General features: G+C 37.1%; 1 protein-coding gene across 2 annotated transcripts; it reads left to right on the top strand.

The window, feature by feature from the left end:
* The first annotated feature begins 47 nt into the window (after positions 1-47).
* Positions 48-14,335, top strand: LOC122537332 (neprilysin-1). Of its 2 annotated transcripts, XM_043670421.1 has the most exons (13): positions 48-476; positions 1,709-1,928; positions 4,527-4,565; positions 8,451-8,696; positions 8,984-9,192; positions 9,771-9,950; positions 11,236-11,447; positions 11,626-11,842; positions 12,104-12,286; positions 12,454-12,616; positions 12,871-13,187; positions 13,474-13,742; positions 13,884-14,335. In XM_043670421.1, the coding sequence occupies exons 1-13, from the start codon at positions 369-371 to the stop codon at positions 13,885-13,887; spliced, it is 2,367 nt and encodes a 788-aa protein (XP_043526356.1). In that variant the 5' UTR covers positions 48-368; the 3' UTR covers positions 13,888-14,335. The 2 variants fall into 2 exon arrangements, with proteins under 2 accessions (XP_043526356.1, XP_043526357.1); XM_043670422.1 differs by lacking the exon at positions 4,527-4,565.
* The last annotated feature ends 2,698 nt before the right edge of the window (positions 14,336-17,033 follow it).

Genomic DNA, 17,033 nt, shown 5'->3' with positions numbered 1-17,033 from the left:
GAAAAAAGAATTAAATTTTCGTGAAACTTGGAAAACAAGGAAAAAAAAAAAAAAAAAAAAAAGAAAGTAAAAGGCAATATTGAAAAGTGTAGCAAAGTCGTCTGACAAAGTGACAAATCAGTTTGTTAGAGTGTCTCGGGTATAAAGGGACCGAGGAAACAGAAAGAAGAAGAAAAAGAAACAAAAGGGTTCGGAAGGGTTGGCCGCGGAGGAACGATCGATGGTCGATTGGCCGCGGCGGATCGACAGCAGCCGCGATGCCAACGTTACACCGGTCGTTGACACAGTTAGCCGCTTGAAATTCGGTCCAGTGTCCAGCTGCTGCAGTTGATCCAGGGATTCGGTAGTGCCGAGGGTGCAGAGGGAGGATGAAGGCTGAAAGCAACAACGGATACCTGAAGGCGAACGTGATCGTCGAGCAAAATGAGGTATCGCCGGGTTCCGGTCAGGAGACACCTGCCGCCAGTCCCCTTCAGGTACGGAGATTTTTATTTCTCTCCCTCTGACTGACCGAAGGTTGGCGATTTATTTGCTCGGTCTTCTCGCGGAGCTTTACACTTGTGATTTGTTGATTCTTTTGTGAATTTGGTGGATCGATTCATCACTGTGTGATGCTAATTGAATTGGATTGATCCGTTTGAGAAATAAATTTAATTTCGATATTGTTAATAGTAATGTTAATAATATTAATAATGCATATTCAATGGAAACATGATAGATTATTAATGAAATTGCTCAATTACCAATAATTATAATAATTTGAAAGTAGTAAAATTGAGATTTCTAGACTACTTTTATTTGGAAAGAATATCAATTAGCAAGTCCACAGGTACCCCGACCTTTCCTAATTCCAGATGTATCATTCAGAGTCCTCGATTTGGACAATTCGGAAATTTCATTTTATTAATAATCGTTGCCAAGCTATTGGTTCACGTAATTTTGATTTAATATGTAGCTATAGAGATAATATCAAAATTACGAATGAATAATAATTGATAATGAAGTGGACGGTGGAGAAGATGTTTTTTTTTAAAGCAAAATTGACGAGATTCTATGGGATGGTGATCCGTTTATGGAAGAAAATCATAAGACGCGATTTTCAATAGCAGCTTATTACGAGGGTCCTTCAACGTTCAATGGAATCTCATTGCGTGAATCAATCAAACGAAGTATTCGCGTTTGGGAAATAGAAATTATTATCCTTAGAAGCATTGTTCCTACGAATATTTCCAAAACTTTCAAATCTCTAAATTCCTAATAAAAATTTGGAAATTCTTGAAAGAAGAAACCTAAATATTTTCAAAAAAAAAAAAAAAAAAATTGCCAATTCCTAAATTTAGATTTAAATTTGAAATTCCCCCCGAGGAGCTTCAACTTTATATCATCTCCGTGCCATAATTGCCCCAATCAATGACCACTCCACACCTAAAAGAGAAAGAGAGAAAATGTAGTTTCGCACAAAGGAGGAAAAAAGAAAAATACCATTTCGTAGAATCTAACAAACACAACGAAATGTCCGTCAAATTTCCCCGTTTCTCCTTAAAAATTTTAACTTTTGTACCGTATAATTGCTCCAATCAATCTTCGTGCGACGCCTGAAAAAAAGGACAAAGGAGAATATATGTGTGTGTACAATTTCGCGCTACGTAAAATCTAACAAACACACCGAGAGAGAAAGAGAAAGAAAAAGGTCTGTCCACGTGTCTAGGTGACTTATGGGCCTCGTGGCAACACGACGACGACGACGGTCCTCCAGCATCCAGGAAACAGCCGGAAGAAAATAACGCGCGCCACGTCGATCAGGCGGAGGGGGGCGGCCAACAGGCAGCAATTGCTCGGTGTTCTCGCCGTCACTCTTCTCGCCACTTGCCTTTTCATTCTGCTGCTGCTGGCGTTGAACACGAGCCGCGAATACCCGCAAGAGCCCCGTAAGTTGAATTAAGCCCTAAATGACACGATTAGTTCCGATGGGACTGATTAATTAAGCGACCGACAGCTCCAGCTAGCTCCAATCTGATACGTTGTTCACTGCGTTAACATTTAGGCTGGTGTGCGGTGTGTCTAGGTGTCGAAGAATAGCAATACGGAGTACTCTATTGAGTTGATCCGAAGATTGCGCATAGAATTAAAGTGAGTTACGGCTTGATGAAACGCGACGGAGATAGCGGCATAGAGTGCGCTAGTGTAGTGGTTGGGATATATTGACTATGGTATATTGGGTCTAAACTGCTCTTGATAGATTGATCTGCAATTGAAATGAGCCTGGGTTCGCAGGATTTGGGACAGGACCGTATATACCATGTATATATTTCTTTATTTTAATATAGAAATTGAATATGGAATTTTGCACACAAGTGACAAAAAAGGATGAAAGAGAGGGGCAGGTGGTTGGAAAGTGTGATACATTTTTAGGAAACAGAAATTGTATTTAACAAACAAAATGCACCACAGGATAGACTTTGTCATTAATACTTTCTTTTTTATTATACGTTCAAGAACAATTTGGATAGATTATTTTATATATTGATAGAATAAAAATGGTAGGATATATTTCACATTTTGGTTTGTTGGGATTAAATAGCAGTGTGGAGCTTTAATTTAAGGTTTTTTTGCAGGCCTTTAAATAAATAGGCCATATATGATAAATAAGTGTAGACAAAATTTGACACTTGATACTAAAGACAAGATTAAGTGTTATAGTGTCCCATTTATAGTGTTTTGTTTCTTGGCATGGTAACAGGCAGTAAATATGACACTTTGCCACCATAGTATACTATTAAAACATAATAGAGTGTTTCAGACAAAATTGCGTATCAAGCTAAGTAATTGAAAGTAAAATTTGATATCGTGATATCCTGTAATATAAAATCGATTAATATAAAATCAAATGTTTTGAGCTTCATAATTTTAAGTCGAAATTATTTCTAAACTAATAATCCTTCCAAAGACTAAGAACAGAACATATCGAGCAGAATATAGTGAAGCACATAGGAGAGTGCCTTAGGAACTTTTATTGAGAACTTTGTCCTGCTTTCGCGCGGATCCCTTCTACATTTCCGCTTCACGCGAGAATTTCTTTCGAAAGAGTTTAATTACGACTTTACGGGACACTTTTAAAAGAAGGTTAGAGAAAAGAACGCGTGTTCTCGCAAAAGTACTTGAAAAACTCATCTATTTTTCTTTTTTTCTCTCTTTTTTTTTTTCTCCGCGAGGAATTTAATCCTGCACCTTAATCATAAAAGTTTTCGCTTTTTGTCGCAACGAAGTAACGCGAGATACCTCGTGCATACTGAAAATATTGTTTGCTCGTGCACGAGTGACTCTATGAAACTCGCATGGTACATGAAATTTTATTGAAAAACTGAATCCGGGATTCTTTTGGAAGATAGAGACGTTTTAAAACATTGTAAAAGAACGTGATTTACGTACATTTCGATGAATTTTCCGATAAATATCATTTTGTTGCCTTTTTGCAATAACGAATTACATCCGTGGAAGGAAAAAAGATAATTACGAAGGAAAGAGAAACAGCCGACTTTCAGTGGTCAGTAACTCGAACAAAGACCGACGAACATCAATCAACCGAATCGAATCGAGTCGAGGCGATCAAGTTCTGTTGGAAAAGGCCGGTGTTACCTCATAGCTACTCGCAGGATTAATCGCTTCTCTGACATCCACGATCATCTGAAAGAAGATTTGATGAAGTATTTCTTTCGCTCTATACGAATTATTATTAATCACTGCAAATATCTAAGATTACCTAATCATTTCTTTGCGTTTCTTCGTCGAAGAAAAGAATTTTTTTATGTTTTAAGTTAATAGCTAATTAAGTCAAAAGCATTTCTTTCGGAATAGAAATTTCTCGAATTTCATCGAATACGATTTAAGATAAATATAAGCTCAGGGAGAATCAAAAGAGAGAAATACGAAATACAATTCCAACGTTAATGTATAGTGATTTCTAATTAACAGTGCTTGATCTGCATCTCGCAAAAATTAGATTTAAATCGAGAAACTCTCGATTGAAATTCTTTCGCAAATTTAACGAAATTACAACAACGTGATGGACAGACGGCGCCAGAGATGTTGAAGATAATAGAAAATATTCGAAGATTATCTTCGTTGCATAGAACGAGGCGTTGCATTTTCGATAATGAGTTGTTTCTTTGTGTCAAAGTGAAACGGCCACGTGTACAACACCTTTCGCAACGATAAAAATAGGGCTGCAGACTGCGTTGCATACCTCGTTTCTCGCATCGCATGCAGCGGACAGAAACAATAAAGTCACGTTTTATCGAAGCGGAAAATTGCTTTTCATTGTTGCCCTTGTGGCTCTGTACGTGTATTAATGATCTAGAAAATTGCCGCCTCCTCTCTCGAATCAACTTCCGTCTTTACGAGCAGCCTCCCGACGAATTATTTACACCACACGTTTGTGTAAATAATAAAATAAAGCTACGTCGGGCGAATCATTATCATTCTCGTGAAAATGAGACATTTGTACGTTTCCCTTTTCTTTTTTTCAGGCCCGAACGTTTGCATGACGGAGGAATGCATCAGAACAGGTAACGGCCGACGAAACTTCTACGAAATCTAATCACTTCTTTTTCCATTGGAGGGAAATTTGGGACACCAATCTTTAACCTCTTGCGCTGGAACGAGAATCATTTGTCCCAAAATTTTAGTATTTCCTCAGCTTCAAGTATAGCAAAGTAAAACTAAAATAGACGAAACAAACAATGAACTTATTACTCGCTTATTCTCAATAATTTCTATCCAACGAATATCGTACCGACGAGTACAAGAAGAAAGCGACGAATTATTGCACACGGTTCGGTCACTCGTTACGGTCCGCAATCGGTTGCCAGCGCAAGCGGTTGAAAACCTCATCGCTAAATACGAATCGTAGTGTTGAAATTGGCCGTCCTGGCCGAATTATTTGCAATCGAGGCGAACGAAACGAATTTAAAATTTATAGTTGGAGAAAAAAAAAACTGAACGCGTATTTTAGATATTCGTCGAAAACACGAGTCAAAGAGTCGCGTAGCGCCAGCTGGAGGTACAGCGATCCTCGCGGGGATAAAAACAATGGAACTGGCTCGTGAATCTGATCGCCGATAAGAGGGAGGGAGGGGGGGGGGTGGGAGAGGGATGAAATATCAGCGAGCAATATCCGCGCCAGTGGCAAACGGAATCAGATCGAAGGGAGAACTGATTGAGGTAGCCAGCCGGAATTGCGTTTGGCGACAAACGCGTGCCGGCCTCGGCGCACTGCTTGCAAATCGGATTAACCATCCCCCGGGTGGAATTGCCTGTTGACCGAGGTACCGGCCCTGCCGCGTTCGATTTCCATTTGTCGCGAAATCTCGCCGTTTTCGACTTGCTGACGATCGGGCGTTGCAGCTGGAAAACGCGGCGTTCCCGGTTATTTATTTATCCGGCGGCAGAGACAGTTGCGGCCGCGGAAGCTCCATTATTTATCAGGAATCAAGTCCGGGATCGGTCACGCTCGGGATTCGCCCGGATTTGGACTCGATTTGGTCCGGTGGAAATTAATCTGGGAATTACGCGGTCTGTGCGAATAAATGACGAATAAATTGGATCGCAGAGAATGCGACGATAAATTGGCAAGGGGATTTTTCCTTCGTGACGAATTCTTTTCCTCCCATTCTTGGAGAAGCGAAATTGGCTGGCGAATACAGACGCAGGAGAGCGGTTTTCTTTTTTTTTTTTTTTCGTTCTCTTTCGTCCGGACGAATTAATTCGAAAGACAAGGAACAACAAGGAGAGTCTCCGAAAGTTCTCACGAGGGAACAAGTAAACGATCGCTGAGATTTCGAGCATGGCAAAAGGTAGCAGTGGTTCCGCCAAGAGGTGTAATTAAATTCCTCTCTTTCCTTTTCTTTTTTTTTTTTTTTTTCTTAATATCTCGCAATTACCGTGTCTCCGCGCCGCTGGTAAAGTGGTGCCTTGCGAAAGGGAAATAAAGGAGGGAAGAAAATGGTGCTCGGCCTGAATTCAAAATTGCTTAAAAAACAACGGCCTCTCCGCCAGGCACGAGTGTTCAAAGAGTCTGAGCTTACGTTTTTGTTGAATGTAATTAGAAAAACGTTCCCTCCGCCGTGGATTTCCAACGGGCTCCGCGCGTGTGTTAATTATCCCGTGGGCTTGGGTTAAATTCGCGAATGAATTCAATTTTAATATTAATTTAACATTAATTTTTCAACTTTTTCAATATTTTTAATAAAATTTCGCGGAATGTATTGGGTCAGTGTCAGGTGAAAAATGAAATAATCATCTGAATCATCTCGATCCGCTTGTCGACGTAAATGTGCATGCAATGACAAAATTTTCGGGACGATTGCTTGTTTCAAAATAATAATTATTTTAGTAATTTTAGCAGAGCTAATGAGAATCTGATGCACGATATCAGATAACCCCAGAGCGGTGTTATTAGTCGTTGGAGATAGTTTATCGGAGAGGTGCAATCAATCCTGAGATCACAGGCTGGCCTCGTTAAATCTTTCTCGCCTGATTGGTCGACGAAGATACCAATCGCACCGTAAAATTACCGGATCCGATTAAACGATTCGGATTATACCTTTGAACGCCGCGTGAGCACTATCCTTGAACGTTAAACAGATAGGAGCGAAACTAATTTAGCTATTGGCTAAGAAAGTTGAAATCAAATCGCTGTAAAGCTGAAGATGTGCTTTGATTTATTTGGGGAAGAATAATTATGAAAAAATTTCTCAAATTCATTTTTCTTTTTTTTTTCTTTAAACAGGTGTCATTCTCAAATCTATTAAACATAATTTACTATATTTATTTATTAACTCGCTTGTAACAGGTATTATTTCACGAACTCACTTTCTTCTTTAACTTTCCGCAATAACTTATATAACAATATCAAGAATTTGGAAAAATCACCACGCGTGAAATAGCATACTTACGCCACAGTAAAATATGTTTAAAAATACAGTAAACAGTCTCTAATAAGTATATTGTCCCTTTTCATATAATTACAGATTATTCTGTTTCACCAAGTATTATCATTATTCCCCTTGATGTTATCACAGATTATTTTATTTTAAGTTAAACAACGTTGTTTTATTTTACCATTACAAGCGTAGCATCCGATTTCAATTCCCGATTGAAACGTGAAAAAGATGGCGCGTGGAGTGGATGAGTGGCAGCGCCAACCTGTTGACAGAAAATGAGATTGCGCAGAGGAGTTTTATAGCAGACTCGTTACTCACCTGCATACATACGTTCAATCCTTCTCGCTCTCCAATTCCTTCTGGTATCTACCTCGCCTTTTCTCTTTTTCCTCTAATACTTCCATCTTGTTAGCCTCGATGTTCCTTCCCCGATCGCCCCGGTCCTGAAACTCAATTTCCTATCCGTGACAGCGCAATTTTATGTTCTTACGTAAGGTCGGCGCTGCAGCCTCGATATCAGCTTCGAAATTTGATATCAACGTGCTTGTTAATATGATCGTACGTAAACGCGCGCCAACGTCGAGATTTCGATCAGTTTTTCGCTAGCCTCGGGGGAGGAAATATTTCACTCCTCGTTTGCAACGAAAATTCTAGAAACGATGGTAAAAAATTATGAAATTGATGACATATATTATTGTGATGATTAAAGGATCTATTGACAATATAATGATATATTTGATTATTATTAAATATAAGGATACACGACCAAAAATACAGTATATTTTGAAATATGATAATATAATATAATTTAATAATATAGTATATAATATAATACTATAATATACTATAATATACTATAATACATTATAATACTATAATACTATAATACTATAGTACTATAATTACTATAATACTATAGTGCTATAATTACTATAATATACTATAATACACTATAATACTATAATATACACTATAATATACACTGTAATATACACTAAAATACTAAAATATAGTATAATACACTATATATATATATACATAATACTATATATATACCATAATACACTATAAAATACAATAATAACATTAATTTATAATATTTTCTACAACCAAGTAAAATTTAAAACATAGAACGCCTGTTAAATCACATTATGTCGTACTTCAATCTGTGATATTATCTTTCATTAAGTAATAATCATATATACTTGTACAATGTTACAGTTACGTTATAACCACCCTCGATCGCATTATGTCTACTTACAGTCACTTTGTACGTGCACGTGTCATCTTCAACAGTCGCTTATAACCACAGTTGAAATAGTTTTCCATCACTCACTCACGAGCAGACAGTTGCTGTCAACAGTTATAATTGTCATAGTTGCTTGTAGTCAATTATTTTCTGATCGATTTCTTATCAACTTTCAGTGATCCTTCACGTGCGTCCATTCGCAGAATTTCCTTCTATTTTTTCCGTTTTAATCTCTGAGGTTCCATCGGGATTCGTTTCAGCCGCGAGTTTATTGTCAGCGATGGATCGAACGGCAGCGCCGTGCGTGAATTTCTTCCAATACGCGTGCGGCACGTGGAACCAGCGTCACGTGATCCCGGAGGATCGAAGCTCGATCAGTACGTTCGAGGTACTGGCCAATCAGCTGCAAGTGATCTTGAAACGCATCCTGGAGGAGCCACCGAACAACGAGGACAACAACGCCACTCTGAAGGCGAAGATGTTCTACAAATCGTGCATGGACATCCGTGGGTACAACGATAAATTCTTCTCGATCGCGCCGTTGTCGAAAAAAATCCCTGATTTGTGAATTCTAATCTTTACTAAAATTCTCAAGTCACTCTGTCCTTTCTTTTAAAGTACAAAAATTATTCTCTTCGAAAGGAAATCTAAAAAATATTTCTCTGTTTCCTGCATGAAATAAAAAGAGAGAGAAAGAGAGAGAGAGAGAAAGGAATTTTTAAATAATGCAAAAGTAATAAAGAAGATTATTATAACATTGGAAAGGGTTGTTTCTAGCAACTGGTTTTTGCAGCTCGTATAAGAGAGATCGGGGATGCTCCACTGAAGAGGACACTGAAGTTCCTTGGAGGCTGGCCAGCGGTGATCGGTCCATCCTGGAAGCCACCGCCGTACTCGATCGAGGTTTTGTTAGGTCGATTACGCGGTGACTATAACGAAGGTGTGTTACTGGAACAGTGGGTCGGTCCAGATGACAAGAACTCCTCTGTGAATATCCTGCAGGTGCGCCGGCAAAGTAAGGCCCCTTGGTCGACGACTGCACAGTATAACAATTGGATTTACATTCTAGGATAGAGCGTTGTGACAGAATTTTAGGAAACATACACTCCTTAGTACGAAATTCTAGAAAATGATTTAATTTCACTTGACAAAATTATCTGTCACTGCGTGTATTAATTAAATAACACAATATCAATCGATTACCTGTAACCAAATGACAATTGCGATCAGAAACTGCGTATTTTTTTGTACACTTCTGATCTGACAACGCGAAAGATACATAAGATACATTTTGAAATAGGATATCCAAAAGTAGAATAATAAGTAAATAAATTAAATTTTCATAGAAGAGACACTAACTGGCGAAAAACTCAGTCAGCCGAAAAATACAAAGATCCGTAGTCTAATTATGAAGCTACGTGTCCAATTAGAATGAAGTTTCTTCTTCAGGTAGATTTCCAATTTTCGAACGCTTTACGAATTGTAAAGATAAACTACCTGCTTTACGAACGTTTGTTCGTCCAATTTTCAAGCGAATGGAAAATCATGGATGATATAAATGACTATGAATTCTCCCTCAGTTGGATCAGATGCAAGTGGCGTTGCCAAGTAGGGATTATTACTTGAAGAAGAGCAGCGAGGCTCAACTGAACGCGTACCATCGCTATATGACGAACGTTGCTGTCTTGATGGGTGCCAATCCGCAAACCGCTGCCGATGAATTCCATCGTGTGATCAACTTGGAGAAACAATTGGCAAACGTACGTACATACATAGGGTGTCCCAGTTTTTTCCGGCATAACTTTGCCAGCGTGTTATAAAAGCAAAAGTACGAAACAAAATGTTATATGAACATATGCTCTTAAATATTTTGTTACAACTAATAATACAAAATGATAATAAACTGACACAACGTATTATGAATATCTATTTGCGTTTACAGAAACACTTATGTTTTCTTGCTGAAGTTGTTGATATCGTCATTGATTTCTGTCACAGCTAATAATGTTTAGTACCTTACTTTTCACCGGATAGATTAACGGTCTGTTTTGAATCTCTTAGAAAATGAATTTCAGACAGAAGTAGCAGAAGATATTCCATTGTTACTTCGACAAAACTTATGGGTTCAATTAGACGGTTGCCCGATAGATTACGCAGTACCAGTATGGCAATGGATAAATGACCATTATCCACAACCAATCTCATGGCCTCCAAGATATCACCAGATATCACGCCAATGGGTTTTTACGTGTGGCAAAAGTTTATGAAGCACATAATTAATACTCGTGAGTAGTTAGTACAGAGGATTGACTAGAGAAATGCGACTAGAGAAAATTAAGAAGACATTAATAATGCGATAGGGTCGATTTTTGTTAGATGCCAATCCTACATTCGTAATAACGGAGGTCATTTTGAAATGTTATTACATTAAGAAGGTCTACTGTTATCTTGCTCAGTTTTGTTGGATTTAGTTTTGCTAGTAAACACACAGAGCTTCAACGAGATTATGTGAGTTTTTTGTAACACTGATGATACGTTCGTACGCCAGTTCATTATCATTTTGTGTTATTAGTTATGACTCCTTAATAAAACATTTAAGAGCACATGTTCATATAACATTTTTTTTTCTTACTTTTGCTTGTAGAAACACGCTGGCAAATGTCTATTATGCCGGAGAAAACTGGGACACTCTGTACGTCCATGTTGTATTTGCAATATTGACACTAAAACGATCGAACCCGTCAATATTAATCTGTCTCGGATTTTTCTTCTCTCTAACTCCTAAGGGAATCGGGTAACATTTTTGTAAAAATTAATATCTAAAATAATTTTTGTAAGTGAATTAATATCTAAATTATTTTGTAAAAATTAATTTCTTATTTAGACGTAAGGGAAACGTAATTCTGTAAATCTATTTATTTGAAATTATAATGATTTGTGCGTAGAATATTTCGATACGTTTTTATTCCAGCGTTGTTGGAATCTTTACGGGAGATTTCGTAGAAAATTCTTTACACGAAAAATTGTTCTGAATAAAAATTTCAGGCGTCGATACCTGAGGCCGACAGGCACGATACGTCGGCCATTTACCGGAAGTTGACGCTGCGCGAGCTGCAGCATGAAATCCCGCAGCTGAAGTGGCGCGAGTATCTTCAAGAATTCATCAATTCGCCGATTACGGAAGAGGAGCCGATCGTGGCGTACGCTATGCCGTACTTTATGGAAATGGGACGCATCGTGCAGAAAACGGACCGCAGGTAACCGTGGAAAAAAGATTTATTTACTTAAAAATTTCCATCTCTTCCTTTTTGTTTCATTTGTGAGAAAATGATTCACATTCCTTCTACAAAATTTTAATACTTTAAAATTTCCGTTCCAACGTCTGCTTCAAATTTTCTTTTCTTTTCTTTTCTTTTTTTTTTAATTTTTCAACAGAACGCTGCACAACTACATACTATGGAGATTGGTGATGTCGATAATGCCTCACATGATTGACGAATACCAGCAGAAGAGGGTGGAATTCAGGAAAATTCTGTTAGGCATATTAAGCGAAAGGGACAGATGGTCGCAATGCGTCGAGTGGACGAATAAAAAGCTTGGCATGGCTGTTGGTGCACTTTTCATTCGTGACAATTTCAACCACGAGAGCAAGGTAAATTTGATAAAACTTTATACTCAAAAATGGAACGTTTAAATTAAGTTTGAATATTAATTTAATTTGTTTAACATTCTTTGAGAAATAATTTAAAAGATGATAGAAATAAAATCCAAAAGAGAATTCATGGAAATTTCCACGTTATAAAATCGTGAGAATTCTTCGAGCTTCGAGCTACAATTCTCACTGAGTAAATTTAATCGTTCTCCTTCTGATAATTTATTGCTGTCCGATAATTTTCGACGATTTGATTTTCAGGAGACAGCGCTAGAAATGATCCGCACGATACGAGAGGCGTTTAACGAATTATTAGCCGAAAATCATTGGATGGACAACGAAACCAGAGCCGTGGCGAAAAGCAAAGCTGACTCCATGAACGAAAGAATCGGGTATCCGGAATTTCTGAAGGACCCCGAAGAGCTTTCGATGGAATACGTGATGGTATCGCTTCATTACTTTACTCGACGACATATAAAGTGATACATTTTGCTTTCACTTATGTAACGTATTGATCATTTGTAATTACACGATTCGTACATTCAATTATAAACAATTCATAACCTCTCTTGTGGCGCTTGCAATCTGTTTCTTAACTTTCGCACTCGTAGTTGAACATCACGGAGAATCACTTCCTCGGGAACGTGCTAGCTGTGCTGAAGTACGACGCCTATCATAATCTCGAGAAATTGCGGAAGCCGGTTGATAAAGATAAATGGTCCACAGAGCCAGCCGTGGTGAATGCCTTCTACAACCCCAATAAAAACGACATTGGTAATTCTGGATCCTTCAAATCAGAGTTCTAGCTCTAAAATCAGGAAATTAAATTAAACATATCCGTGAGCATTTAATTAGTAAATGTTAGATAATTTCAAATAAATTTTGCAAATTCTAATATGCTACAAGTGTGTGATACAAAAGTTACTGTAGTATGGTGACCATTCCCTAGAAATAATTTAACAATTTATTAGGAAATACGTCATTAATTCAATTCATTATTTTAATCACGATATTTTTCACTCCACCAGTCTTTCCAGCTGGAATCCTTCAGCCACTCTTCTACTCGCAGCACTTTCCAAAGTCGTTGAACTACGGTGGAATAGGTGTAGTGATCGGTCATGAGATTACCCACGGTTTCGATGACAAGGGACGCCAGTTCGACAAAGATGGTAACATGATGCAGTGGTGGAACAACGCCACTGTGAAGGCTTTCAGGGAAAGGGCTCAATGCATCGTAGAACAGTATTCCAGATACAAGCTGCAGGAAGTTGATCTGTATATCAATGGGAGGATGACTCAGGGGGAGAACATTGCTGATAATGGAGGGCTGAAACAGTCGTTCAGGGTAACGTAGTTGCCCAAAACTTAGAACTATTATGTAACTATTCAAGACAGGGATTATACGAGTCGTCCTTGAAGTAGAAAATAAAATCTCTGCCATTCTCGCGAATAAAATACATAAAAGCAGCAGTTGCTACCAGATTAAATAAAAAAATGGAATGTTTAAAATATCAAAAAAGATTCACACAACTCTCTTGTTAAAAATACAATAGCTACTCTTAGTGTAAAGTACAATATTACATTAAATGTTCCGTAAAAGTAACATTCTTTCCTCGTTTACCATGATTCAGGCATACAAAAAGTGGGTATCAATACACGGTGAGGAACCATTGCTTCCTGGGGTGAATCTCACTCACGATCAGCTGTTCTTTTTGAACTACGCGCAAATATGGTGCGGATCGATGAGACCGGAGGATGCGTTGACGAAAATACGAAGCAGCGTACATTCACCGGGTCCTATAAGAGTTTTGGGCCCCCTGTCCAACAGCGAAGACTTTGCCAGGGCCTACAACTGTCCCCCAGGCTCACCGATGAATCCAACTCAAAAGTGCAACGTTTGGTGAGTTCGATTGGACTCTTAAAGAGAAAGGAGAAAAATTTGGTAACTTTCGAACATTTATGAAACTGAGAACGTCAAATTCTAATTTTTAAGATGAGATGATAAATTGTAGATATTAACGCTTCGTGATAAATGTTACAGGTAATGATGAAATGGTTGAAAGACGAGGAATATTCAAACGGAACTTATGTAACAATTGGAAACTGTGGTGTCTAGTGCTCTGAGCAGACTGTCGTATAATCGTATGTCGACTGGGTAACCACGATGGGACCACAAAAGACTACAGAGTTTTATTTCGTCGTGGTTCAACTGTGATGTGAGTCGCGTAGCAAACCAGGGGGGTTATCACTACACAGTGTGTGTATGGAAGAAGAGCGTGCTAGTTAAAAGAGAAATCACAGAGGGTAACGAGAAAAATTTGACCACTGTGTGAAAAATTTCCATCAACACGTGGAACTGCTACATGTGTATATAGAGGATATCGTTTTAATCGTGCATGTAATCCCCTTTATGTATGATTCATCTCGTCGTGGACGAGGCTAAAATAAACTTTCCGATCGAACGAAAGAGAGAAAAATCCAGAACAAGGGGAATAATCGCGAGTTTTACTCTTCCCCTCTCCTATTTTCTTTTTCTAAGTTCCAATAACTGGAAACTAAAAACAAAAGTTGTAACATTGAAAGGTGCAAATTGGAATTAAAATGAGGAAGAAGAGATATCTCTTGGAAATCAATTTTTGTCTGAATCTTTGAAACCAGCTTTGGAGTTTTATGTGACGTATATTTTGATAAATTTTTTATTGATCTTTACACTTTTTAACAGAATTTTCAAAGGATTTGGCTTCGGTTAGGATTTTTAATTTATTGCTGATTTATCGAGGTCATTTTTTTTATAAATATTAATTTACCCAGCAAATGTATACTTTTCTAAAACTTAACTTTTTATAACATATCATATATGTAATTTTACGGCTGTATTCTGAAATAATTAATCCTAAATTGATAATTAATTTGAGTTAAATAATCCGTTGAAATTTTCATGTTGGAAGGCTCGCAAAATTCGATATTGCTTTCGTTGGGGCTTTGTGCAAAATCTCGCACAATTTCTGGAACAGACAGTATAGAAAAGTAATTATTAATAATTTATATATATATATATATATAAAGATATTTAAACAATTGACTCACCACTTAAAACGACAACCAAACATTTTTTTCTAAAATGGTCCATCTTTATTGACACGCGAAGTGTCTCAATCTTCTTCGATCATTCCCATAACTTCTTCTCAAATCTGTCATACTAACAATGCGTGTATATACTCCAGGCCAGATACGATACTTGAAAACTGCAAAATTCTTCAAAAAAAAGTCAGTTTTAAACAAACAGAGGAATTAATTGATCCATTAAAAATTCCTTCACGTGTCCTTCGATATCGCTAACAATAAGATTCACCAAACGGGAGGAATTTAATAAGAATCGAGTATTTGTTGAAAGATTTATTCTATATTGGAACATATCCATACATAGCACGGTCAATACCGATCTCGCTTTTGTTTTTTTTTTTTTCGTGTAAAAAAGGTGGAAATAAAAATAATATACAACAGACAGAGGGCTCTCCCTCTTTCTCTTTCTCTCACTTCCGGTCAGACTCGCGACGCTCACCGTAGATGTCGCTTCTCTGCCATTTATCTATCACCTCATTAAAATTTACAAGAATTCGCAAAATTCAGATTTAGATCATCTGTACACGGGAACGAAAGGAGGAAAAGGAAAAAATTATGCTTAACAACTTATAAGCGACTGCTTCGCTAAAAATTAACGATATATATATAAATCGATATTTATAATAATAAATCGCTATCGAGTGAAATCAATGAAGTAATAACAATTCAAATACAAATCTATATTTTACACTGAGGAAATAAATTATATCTATATATATATATATATATATTTTTTTTTTGTCTTCGAATTTTTATTCGAATATGTATATATGTATATATAATATATTTCAAATTAATACTATTAGGAAGAGAAATAAATTAATATACAAAATGCGAGAGAACTTTTTTTCCAGAATCGTTTGAACGCTCATCGTGTGTGTGTCCAGTGAGAGAAAGTAAAGAAGAGAAAGAACATCGATCGACTCGACCAAGTCATCTAATTAATCGCGAATAACAATATGGCTACCAGCGGTCTTCCGGTCTATGTACATGCAGCGGATGAATCTCTTTAATTTTCTTCTTTTTCTTTCTTTTTTTTTTTTTTTCCTTATAACGACTACGCCTGGAGAAGTTCTGTACACGTTTTCCTTCCTTTAGATTCATTATCGTTATCAATTGAAGAGAAAAAAAAAATAATTTCTTTCGTTTCGCCCCATTATGAAGTAAAACGCATTTTTCCAGTGAAGGAAAATTCGATCTAGGCGCTATGATTTATCTCGCACGTTGACGAAAATTTTCTACCCTCGTTTAATACTCGTTAAATACGAAATCAGCATTCAGGAATTTTGCGCCTTTGCTAACCTCACGAATTACATACGGCCCACAGTTCACATGCAATTACGAATCTATGAACAATTAATGCAAAAATAATCAATGAATATTAATTCATCGGTTAATCAGTGACCATACCATAAAATCTTGGTCCTTTCGAATTTCATTTCAACCCACAGGCAGAGTGATTTATCAAATGAAAATAAGAAAATGAAGATTCCCAATTTTGCTTCACGTCCTTTTTGCTTTATTATAATTCTGTTTCTCTCAAAAAAATAGTCATCTCTTTACAACATCTTTCTCTCCCGTTTTCATTCACTCTTTCTCTGTCTTTCTCTCTCTCTCTTTCACTCTTTCTCCTATTAATCTACACCCTGATGCCCATGCATAATGGATTTATAGTGAAAATTTGTTTTATTGCGTCCAAGAGGTCGGATACGTCTTTGCAGTTATTATTCATCTTCCTCATCTCTTTTGTTTCTATCTTTCTCTCTCTCTCTCTCTCTCCCTTTTTCTCCCAGAAAAATATATATGTTTATATATAGGTATGTACGTACGTATGTATATATGCAATATGTATATTTATATACATAACAGAGCCACAAGATGGAAACTGTCAACGATGAACAACATTTTTTTAATTTTTCTTTATTTTTATTCTTTGTTAATATCTCGCGAAATAAGTACCAAAAAGTAAATCTGTCGTCCTGTTTCGTGTTCATATTTCGATCTGTCATTTCGCGGAAATGTACAGGTAATATAAAATATATTTATAGTTGATAAAATCCATGAAATT

Source organism: Frieseomelitta varia, unplaced genomic scaffold (assembly GCF_011392965.1).
Source record: "Frieseomelitta varia isolate USP_RPSP 00005682 unplaced genomic scaffold, Fvar_1.2 scaffold_903, whole genome shotgun sequence".
Lineage (NCBI taxonomy): Eukaryota > Metazoa > Arthropoda > Insecta > Hymenoptera > Apidae > Frieseomelitta > Frieseomelitta varia.
Note: the sequence above shows the minus strand (reverse complement) of the source record. Positions and strands in the feature narration are given on the sequence as shown.